Raw genomic sequence first — 11,677 nt, 5'->3', positions numbered from 1 at the left:
AATATCTATTCAAAAGATATTAACTAAGATAAACTTTCATGTATTTTATCCGATGAATGTAAATGGTTAGTTACGAATTTTGCGAAACAATGTTAATTTGGAAAATAAAACCAAAAATTCAAGATTACCGCTATTATTTTAAACTATGACACTTTTTCCTTTTTCTATCGGTATGTTCACAAATTCGATTGGTTAGAAAATGTTCGTGTTATGGCATTTTTACTGAATAAAAAAACACGAGGGGTCAGGGGAAATGATTCCATGTGTTAGCAGGCCAAACTTAAGGCCTAGAACATCATAGCAATCTATGTTACTTTGACACTAAAAATAAAAAGCATTCTTGTTTTCACCTCAGTCCAATCAAGACGTTATTTGTCCAGATCTCTGATTGCCCCATATATAACAGTTTTGGCGACGAGGATTACGGAAATTCAAAGATTTTTAATTTCAAGATGAATCCAGAGTTTCAAAAATCGCTTCTGGATATTCTTCAGAATCAACAACGGATTCTCGATAAACTGATGGAAAATCAATCATCCGCTGGTCAAGACAATGGAAGTTTATCAAGCCAACAATCCACGTTTTCGACCCAGAGGAACAACAATTAGGAGTTTATTATCGAGTCTCTGTCCAGTGGAATCACAGAGTTCATGTACGGTCCTGAGAACGGCGTAAGGTATGAAGACTTGTTCCATGAAGATGCAAAAAACCTGGATGAAGCCCCAAAAGTTAGACTTTTGCTTCGGAATATTGGTGCGGTGGCACATCAAAAGTACATTAGCTATATCCTTCCGAAGAAGCCCAAATATCAAAATTTTGATCAAACCGTATCAATTCTGAAGACCATTTTCGGACGACAGATTTCAGTGTTCAACGCAAGATATCAGTGTCTACAGCTGTCAAAGAACTCCAGTGATGATGTTTACACTTACGCAGGAATCGTTAATCAAAAATGTGAAGAATTCAAGCTTAACGAAGTGACGCCAGATCAGTTCAAATGCCTTATGTACGTGTGCGGCCTCAAATCACACCGGGATGCAGACATTCGCACCACTCTCCTGTCCCAGCGACTGATCAATCTAAAACGCGACACAGCAATGGTAGAGAAGCATAGCAGCACGGAGCAATCAGTATGTGCCATAACTCGTACAAATCCATCAAGATTCACTTCCAGCGATGAACCTAATGACGTTCCGAGATCACCATGTTGGAGATGTGGAGAAATGCACTATTCGAAGCACTGTTTCTTTGTCAATCATGAATGCCACACGTGTAAGAAGATTGGTCATAAAGAGGGTTATTGCGCCTGTTTTGAGAAGCCGATCAAAAAGCAGAAAGATAAACGATTCAAGCAAAAGTTTCAAGCACAGGGGGTGTTCACTGTCAATCAAGTAGAACTATCGGATAGACGGAAGTATGTCACAGTGGAGATCAACGGAGTACCAATTAAACTTCAGCTCGACTGTGCTTCAGACATCACCATCATTCCTGAAGATGTTTACGTTCAACTAGGTTCACCTGTAGCAAAAGTACCATCCATTGATGCTGTTAATGCTAGTGGCGAAGAGGTTGGACTTATTCGTGAATTAGAGTGCAGCGTTTCCTTAAATGTAACAATAAAAAAAGGAAGATGTTTTTTGACAACAGTACCAGAATTGTCTCTTTTTGGGATTGAATGGATTGAAATGTTCAAGCTATGGGACGTTCCAATAAATGCTGTGTGTAACACTGTACAACTACAAAAATTTCCTCGGACGGAGGGTCTTATTCAAGAACTTCAACATAAATATGACGTAATTTTTAGTGATGAACTTGGACTTTGCAAAAATAAAAAGGTATCATTCACATTCAACCCATATTCCGTCTGAAACAACCAGTTCCTTATGCATCTGCAAGCAAGATTGAAGTAGTATTGGATCGTCTTCAAAAACTCGGAATTATCATACCTGTATCATATTCAGAGTGGGCTGCTCCGATAGTAGCTGTGACAAAAACAAATGGACGTGTCAGAATATGTGCCGACTACTCAACAGGATTAAATTCTGCATTGGAGCCACATCAGCATCCGTTACCTCTACCTCAAGACATCTTTGCCAAGCTGGCCAACAAAAAGGTGTTCAGTCAAATTGACCTATCAGACGCCTATTTACAGGTCGAGATTGATCAAGATTCACAAAAGCTGCTCACAATTAATACTCACAAGGGACTTCTTGAATTTACACGACTTTCTCCTGGTGTCAAGACAGCTCCAGGTGCTTTTCAAGAAATTGTAGACAACATGATCGCTGGTTTGGACGGAGTAAGTGGCTATTTAGATGATATCATCGTGGCAAGTGATTCAGTGGAAAAACACATGATTCATTTAGAGCGTCTATTTGCACGTATTCGCGAATATGGTTTTACTCTCAAGATTGAGAAAAGCAATTTCTTCATGAGTGAAATTAAGTATCTGGTGTTAATCGTTGATTCTCAAGGTATACGTCCAGATCCAGAGAAAGTTCGAGCTTTTAGTGAGATGCCGGCACCGCATGGTGTCACTACCTTACGATCATTTTTGGGTGCGGTGAATTATTATAGCAAATTTGTGCGTGGTGATGATGATGATGATGATGATACTATCATCTATTGTAGCAAAGGCACCTGCCAATAGCACTGGCCATATCTGACAAACGATTTGATCATGAATATACTATTGTATGTATTTCATCAAACTCCTCCCTCTTCCCATCCAAATCGCTTCAATCAGGTTGCCCTGATGGTTTTTTTTTTTTTTGTCAGTGGTCATATAATTTGGGAAATATTTATATATATATATATATATATATATATATATATATATCATGTAGAATGGAATTCTCTCACCAAGTTTTAATTCGTATATCCTGGATGAGGGAGGACCTTTCTTCAACATCAGCTAGTTTTAGATTTGTGCTGTCTTCAGAGATGGAAAACCAATAGTTCGGAATATTCTTGGATAAATTGCAAAACAGACTTCTTTATTTCTGAAAAGAGTAAAAAACAAGACAGGAGGGAGGATTATAGGTAAATACGGGGGCGGCTTGATTAAAATGGATTTGGATTCTTATTTTTTTTCACAATCCATTTTTTTTCTGTTTACTTTTTTTTTATCTGTTTACTTTTTTCTGATACTATTTTTTTATCATGGTGATTAAAGTATTTATAAACGTGATGACAACTATATTTAAGGATTGTTATTTAATAAAAAAGGACAATAACTTTGTAATGCTATAATATATGCAAGAGGACGTGACGTGTATTGCTTTTGATATACATTCGTCTCTACACTTAATATGAAATGACAAATTATGCAAAGTGTTTGCTTATATGTTTTAATTAAACTTCGTTTGTAAAAAAAGACACTGAGATTCTAAACGTCAAATAACATAGGATCATACAAAAGCAAAGAGGACCAAAATTCTATAAGAATGCAAGAAAAATGTTTTAAAAGCAAGTCTACATCCTAAACCGCCATGAGAAATCATTTTGAATTCACTGAACATATGTGTAAATTAAAAAGAAATATTAAAATTTCAAATTTCAAAATTTTCATTCTTTTTTTTCATGTAATGATTATAAAAGATTATAGTTTATATATTTATATTTACTGTAGGTTTCCTACATATACTATTAATGTATATATTTATATTATCTATAAAACTTTCGGAGCTTTACAATATAAATGGCTAAGAAAACTATATGCTGAAAGTCATACTCAGCAACATCATAAAAACATGGTGTAACCGTTCGCAAAATAGTTTGATTTGTTAAATGACTTTGGTGGTTAATCGCCACTCTCGCATATGAGAGAGTTCTAATCTATATATTTTACACTCCTCGAATGGTTGCTGACAGGATATTCTGAATATTTCAAACCATTTTTCAAATCAACAGAAAACAATAACTGCTCTCCTTTTTCCCTGGTTTGCCTATCGTATTCCCATCAACCCGATTCTCGCTTACCGTAGAGGAATAGAAGCCTTAAAAAAGAAAAACGATCTACCAATGAAATGACTGAGAACGTACTAGAACATTGTGGTATGAACAGGAATTGCTGAAAATGAAATCAATTGAGATCCAGACAATTTAATTCAACTTTTATTAATATAAACGAGTTCATTCGGATTGGACAATAAACTAAATGGGCATATCTGGTTTACGATGAACTTTCTATGATCATAAATTACAAGGTTTCCATAAACCTCAAGTTACCGGTGGCTCACCAGTGTCGATCGCTACTTCACAAGATGGCATCTTGAGCTCTTGTGCAAAATGGCCGAATTAAAGGTGCGGGTGAGTGGCTTCCGACTTGTATTTCCCAAGAGCGTCTGGAAAACCCATTTCCCACGATTTAGTAGCCCACTTTCCCTTCGACCCGGCTTCACGTACCTTTCCGATTCACCTGGCGAGGACTAAAGGAAAGCTACTAATTCTCGGTTCGGATTCTGTCCAAAGTATGGGTTTTGGGCGACTGTCGGGTAAGTTTCGTTAAACTTATTATATAACTTCACTCCCTCCGTTTGTTTTGCCTCTAAAGGCGGGCCTTAGCTGACACTTGAGCTGGATTGATCACTCTACAATCCGCAACAGCAAAATGAACGGGATCTCGCTTACTAATTTCCAGCCCGTACAAGAAAAGCGACTATGCGCTGTTAGTCCAACGCGAATGGCGATTAATCAAATGCAAAACATAATAAAATCCATCTATTACAATTATCTTCTTTCCTTTTTTTTTGTCGGGATTCTCAAAGATTGAATCTCAACACTTCACCTCTAAAAACCACAGTTCGAAATCTACTTTTAACATATGAATACATGAAGGTTCACACGTTTTACTTTTGGAAATACATTTTCTCAGGACTGATAAAAACGCGATATTTCTACTCCTCTGTTGCAAGCGGAATCATTTATTTCCGTTTTATTTTTTTTCTTCTTCTGGAAACCTTGCAGGATAATTGCTTATTGTTTATAGATTCAATTGGCGATTGCAGTTGTTCTCCTCCTAGATTTAAGAAAATGGTTTGAAATAGGATCTATACTTTCAGGAGTCATTGCTGCATGACTGAAGCAAGTTCCACTTTGTTTATCCAAGACACCAACCGCACGAAACATGTTATCACCCAAGATAGTCAAGTAGTCAGACGAGTTATATGTTGTTCTCGCAAGATAATTAATTTACAATAATTAAATATCAATTCAATTTAAATAATAAATTGCCCAAATGAATAAAACATCCAAATACTATTTACTTTTTATAACAATAATAAAACATAATTACAGTATTTGTTTACAATTGATTTTCTTAAAAAGTTAAAAACGATTAAACCTTCCTAATTTATTTAGATTTATTTTAAAATATTCATCAACATTACAATAGTCATGTTCTAAGAAGAGGAAATAATCATCCAATCTTTACCAAGTTCAATTACAAAATATGATGAGTAGTGTCAATAATAGAAGAATACAAACTTATCAAAATTATGTTATATAAGGTTATTGCCGCAAAATATAAAATATCAATAATAATTATTAGGATTAAACAGTAAGAAGTTTATAATGTGCAACCTACAACCAGGATCTCTGTTGTTTGAGAAGAATGATATGGCTTAAACGCCTAATATTTGATAAAGTGGGTCCAAGCCTTATTTGAATATCGATACCAGTAGATATCTGAAATTTGTATAGTGAACGCTTCAGTTGTTTTGTAGATGTGTAGTTGTGTTTAGATCTTAATTTAGCCTACCCATAATCATGTTTTTTTCTTCCAGTGTTTGTATTTATGTCTTTGTTGGTTATCTTCTGAAGAAGTTTCCCCATCAGAAATTTCGCTTATTGTTTCTTTATATATTTCTTCTGCTTTATTCTTTATTTTATCCCTATCTTTAGCCACATGTTCCCATTCTACAATACTAATGTTATTATACCTATTTAAATCATCTTCTAAAGAATCTACCCATGCTATGCTTGGTCTTCCTTTTTCTTTTTTTAGTTTTTTTTAGTTTATAGGCTAACCGGTTGGATGATTATCCTCTCTTCTCAATATATGGCCGTAGTAGCTAATTCTACCAACTCTAACTTTCCTATTTATTGTTTTCCCCTCTAATATCTTTCTTGAATTAAACCTCAAACCATCCGGCCTTGAACAATTATTGAATATGGCCCTCAGAATTGATTTCTCATAATTAGCCATTGATATTCTGCTTTTTTTAGTAAGCACCGCTACTTTTGTTCCATAGATTATTGACGGCGCTAAAACCGTTTTGTATATAAGTTTACCTAATTCCCACGAGGGCTTAAATTGTTTGCAGAATTCTATCACTGTTCGGCTTGTTTTATATGTATTTCTACATCTTGAACTATTAGTAGATTTTTCTGTCTAATGTGGCAAACAAATTCCTAAATATTTAATTTTTCATACACATCGAATTGTATGCCATTTAGTATTATGGTTTTAGGGTAACTTGCTTTATTATTTGGTAACCTCAATAATACTTGGCATTTTGTATGATTTAGTGTCAGACCTACTTCTGCTAATTGATCTACAAGTACTTTTAATATTTTTTCTAATTCTTCTTTGCTATTTGCAATTATAAAGTAAATCATCCGCAAACGCTAGAATTAATGGTAATTTAAGGCAATTTATATCCAGTAATCTTAGTTCTGGAATTTTTGAGCAATTTTACGAATAACATTTTGTATAATATAGTTAAATAAAGTAGGAGATAGTGGACATCCTTGTTTTATACCTTTTCCTCTTCTAATTTCACCCGATAATTGATTGTTCCATAAAACTCAGGTCAACTCTATTCTTCATGCATGCAATGACCCTATCGACTAATCTTGACGGTACACCTAGATTTAATAATATGTCTCTTAGATTCTGAATTTTGACTGTATCGAACGCTTTTTTAACATCTAGAGCAATTATATACAAATCTTTTCCGCATTCCAATATTCTTCCATAATTCTCCTAGTTACAAATATATGATCATCAGTTGATCTGTTATTTGTAAATGCTGTGATATAAATCTGGCTCACCTGCATATATAGTTAACTGTTTTACTAACCATTTCGCATAAATTTTATATACTATGTTACATGTTAAAGAAATTCTTCTAAAATCGTCTGCTTTAATTGCGTTTGTCTTTTTGGTATGGGAATTTGAGTCGATTTGAGCCATTCACTTGGCAATTCGTTATCCATATATACTTTTTGTATAATTTTAATAAGTGATTCTAAAGTGTCCCTATCTGCATTTTTTATGTATTCCATATATATGTGATATGTGATCAGGACCAGCTGCTTTTCCTTGACCTGAGTTTTTATTATATTTATAATTTCTTCTTGATGATAGGCGGCTCCTGTAACGGAGTATAATCCTGTTGCTGACAAAATTGTATTTCGGACCTTCACTTTCTTTCAAAATCTGTTCCCAAGTTGTTGTACTAATATTAGCCCCTAATTTTCCGTTTATTTTAAAAACCCTCTCAAAAAATGTGTGTTTTCCTAATGCGTTGCCCTACGTCAAAATCATTTAGGTTTGTGAAAAATCTCTTATTTCCTTTTCTTTATGTTCTTTTTTGGCGATATTAAATTCTTGTCTTCTATTACCCAATTTATATTTGTATATTTGATTGTCTGGAAACTGACTAGATATTTTATTGCTTTTTTAAGCGATCAAATGCCTTTCCTTCTTTTCGGGGTACTAGGAGTCTTTGATGTTCTAACTGATTTATTTGCAGCCCTTCGTATTTTTACAGCTAAATCTGAGTAGCATTTTTCAATTGAACTGTCTTTCGTTATTTCGGGATTAGGAATAGATTTTAATACTTCTTGATAATTCTCCTGTATCTTCTTGTCTTTTAGTAAATCAATGTTAATTTTTGTCGGTTCTTTTCTTGCTGAATTTTTGTGAACCGTTTTCTGCATTACTATTCCTACCAATATTAGTTTATGATCAGAACTAATAGGAGTCCAATAACCTTTGACGAACCTAATTCTAAAATTAGTTTTTGTTGGAATTAAAACATGATCAATTTGACTATATTTATTTCCACTTCTCCATGTTGTGGTCGTTCCAACCTATTTTTGATGACACATTTTTCAATCTAGTTGTATGAAGAAAGAGTTTGAAAAGCTCCCCATTATCGTTGCATATGTCATGTCCCAACTTTCTCCCTATTATTTTCTTATCCTCACCTTCTAAATCATTTGTACCCAATTGAGCGTTAAAGTCTCCAATAATTATTAAAATGTCTCACTATCCTTTCATGTTTGATGCAATCTCAATAAGTTTACACAAAAAAGAAACTCTGTTGTTTATTAGACCGATTGTGGAAGGAACATTGATTATAATGAGAATCTTATCCATTTACTTTGAGTTTGATCTACAGTAATCCTGTTCTTATTAATTGTAAATTTAATATTTTTACATCAATGTGTTTTTCTTGTAACTAATGCTAATCCTCTTTGTTTTATTTACACTGATTATCAGCCACCTTCCATACATAATTTTCTGTAACAATCTCGTCTCCTAGAGTATTAACTTCCTGTAGTACTGCTATCATATCAATATTGTAGTATGTCATTGAAGTCTCGTCTATCTCATCTCTTTCTCCTACTGTTTCTACGACCCTCTAATATTCCAACTTGAAGCTAGTTTCAGTAGTTTACTACTTGAGGCTAAAGAATTGTCCTTTTTTGTAAGTGAATAATTAGAGTTTTCTGTTTTTATTTATTTCAATATTCCTTCTGCTATAATGCTGCATGATGTTGTTTTTATTATTATCAGCACTTTCTTTGTTTTTATCTGTAATGACTTGTTTTTCTTTTCCCGTGTTAGTTGATTTTATTGTTTTCTATAATTCCTTCAATCTGCCTTTCTGTATTATTGATTGCGTTAGAATTGTTGTTTATATTATCTCGATAAGTTACTATACTTATCATAGTGATTTTGATCAACTTCTCTGTACTTTGAAAAAGATATTAAGCATTCCGTTATTAGCGTAAGCTTCTCCCTATTATGTTGATTTTGCTCCATCTTTTCCAGTTATTTTTTTATAGTTAATTCAATATCTCAGTTGCTGCTAATAATGCCTCATGTCTAACCATCTGCCATTTTCTCATCACTTTCCCAACCCGATTTCGAAGTCCTCATCTGGATCTTTTATAATCAAACATAAAATCCCTCAAATTGTACTTCTTTTCTGATAAATATAATCAGCGATAAATTATACCTCAATTTTTTAACGTTATGGTCTGACACAATAAGATATGTGTGATATTGTTCACTCAAATTGATCTAGTATTGATCTTATCAGCACGAAATTACCATGTCTTCTTCTTATTGTTTTTATTTTACAAGAATGCCTTCTAGTTGTGGATGAACAAATGTGTACAAATTCTCCTTGTTTTGATGTACATGTATGTGTCCTTGTAGCAAAACGGTCTATTATGTTTTTATCCAGTTTGTATCTAACTATTTCTTTGCTTTCAGATGACCACGTCGAAAATGTATTCTTCTTCCCTTGCCCTCAGACAAAAATAGTTTACATTCTTTTCTTTTGATTATTTTTTCGGTTACAATTCAGCACTATCTCCTCGCCACAAGTTTTCGATACAGATTTATAAATTCTTTTTATTTAGGTTTCAATGCCCAATTCCACCGAGTTTTTGAGTAATCAAATTCAACTGAATTGATATCTTGTCCCTGAGATTCTTAAACTCATTAAAAAATCCTCAACAATTTTTTTGTTTAACATTTGTATTAGAGTCTTGATTGTCCTGAATTAACTCGTTCTAGAATCAGCATTTTTCCAATTCTTTTATCAGTCCTCATGACTATTAAAAGCACTTTAAGAGTTTCATCTCTGACTCAGAATCAATAAAAGATATTTCAATTAAATGCCTGTGTGTCGATGATTTCATATGGGTTTTGATCTTGTATATGATCTGGATGAGTGTATTTTATTTTGTATCTGTAATTCATCAGATAATGTGTTAATCTTTGAGATATCGCTTTTATTTCTAATATGTTTTCAATATATCCGTCGGATGCGATAAAGGAAATCCAAATAGACTAATTTCTTCATTTTTAAAACGTTCACCATAAGAGAATATTTCCCTATTTTATCTTGAAAAACGTACACTGGACATTCAAGAATCTCTAATTATCCAAAGTATTTCAGTACCAAAAACCTGTTCACCATCAGAAATCAAAAGAAACGTATTGTTCAAAAGTTGCATTCCTTTGGTTGAAAATTTTCTACCATTTTTTAACTTCATATAATTTTTATATAACATTGTCTCGATTTTGATTAAAATAAAATCAAATATAATTGAATTCAGATTCCATGATATCTTCACTAAAATATTGTCACATCCCACTCTAAATTTTACTCTGCTCCATGATCGTGTCAACTAAATTAAGTCTGTCGTTGAATTTTTTGAACCTGGAGGTATCCGTTTTTCTGGCCAAAAAGGTCTATGGTCACACTTTTTATTAACAATAATAATACCAATTCATTTTATATAATTTTTACTCAATAGTATAAGTGTGAGACTAAATGAAAATAATCTATCTTTAAATTGAAGTATTTAATCGATTTATTTGAATTGCAGAAGCTTGAATAAAGATATTAAATTAAAGAAAATATGTATTGGAGGAGGAACAACTTGAAATAAAGATTAAGCTTCATTTATATCTATAATGTTAAATGTTTGAAATAAGAAAAAAATAAGGAGAGAAGAGAAAAATGAATAAAATTAAAACGAAAAACTTCTCTATATGCTTCCACAGCAACCGTGAATATGAATTCTCCAGCTCTTCGTCAGTATCGTCGGTATCGATTTTAAAATTACTATTCGTTAGCCCCGTATCCTTTTCTTAGATTAGGCCAAAAATGTTTGAGATGACAAAAAATTGAATTAAGCTAACAAATCACGCATCGCCCTTTACTTGGGCACAGACTACGATCTTCATCCAACAAAATATCGTTTTTCATTATAGCAAATTTGTGCGTGGTATATGCTTGGCGTGAACTAGGATAGGATGCATTACTGAAGAAAGATCGTCAGGTGGTACTGGTCATCCGGCCTGTCAACAATCTTTCAAGCTGAATTCAAACGGATTTTGATCAAACATTGTTACTCACACCAACCATGACCCAAGGTTTTAGATTATTGTTGCCGCTGATGCTTCCATGAGAGTGGAGTTGGAACGGTATCTGCTACATCGTTTTCCAGACTGGCAACGAATTAAGGCTGGTTTGTCACGTTTCCAGAACCATGACTCAAGCAGAGAAAGGATACAGAACTGATAAGGCGAGAAAGAAGCATTGGCGCTAATTTTGCCGTTACCAAATTTCATCGAAGATGTTGTTTGAACGTCCATTACATTGCGAAAGACAGATCATAAGACCTTTGGTTTTCCTATTTTCAGATCGAAGAAGCGAATTCCGGTTCACACCGCTAATCGGCTATGTTCTTGGTGGCGCGCTAACTATGTTGTTGTAGCACCTTCAAAATCGAATCTAAACCAATTTGAAAGCTTGAGCTATGCCGACTTTGACTTATCAAGACTCATTCTGCAAACAGCACAAGCTAAGAACTGCCTCAAATGATAAAGTTAGATGTAACATTTTATTAATAAAGATAGATC

The 11,677-nt window shown here is 33.6% G+C and overlaps 1 protein-coding gene across 1 annotated transcript; it reads left to right on the top strand.

The window, feature by feature from the left end:
- The first annotated feature begins 650 nt into the window (after positions 1-650).
- Positions 651-2,650, top strand: LOC134204579 (uncharacterized protein K02A2.6-like). Its single transcript, XM_062679386.1, has 2 exons — positions 651-1,581; positions 1,878-2,650. The coding sequence occupies exons 1-2, from the start codon at positions 651-653 to the stop codon at positions 2,648-2,650; spliced, it is 1,704 nt and encodes a 567-aa protein (XP_062535370.1).
- The last annotated feature ends 9,027 nt before the right edge of the window (positions 2,651-11,677 follow it).

This window comes from Armigeres subalbatus, unplaced genomic scaffold (assembly GCF_024139115.2).
Source record: "Armigeres subalbatus isolate Guangzhou_Male unplaced genomic scaffold, GZ_Asu_2 Contig718, whole genome shotgun sequence".
NCBI classification, from domain to species: domain Eukaryota; kingdom Metazoa; phylum Arthropoda; class Insecta; order Diptera; family Culicidae; genus Armigeres; species Armigeres subalbatus.
The sequence above is the reverse complement of the archived record's forward strand: the minus strand, read 5'-3'. Positions and strand labels throughout refer to the sequence as shown.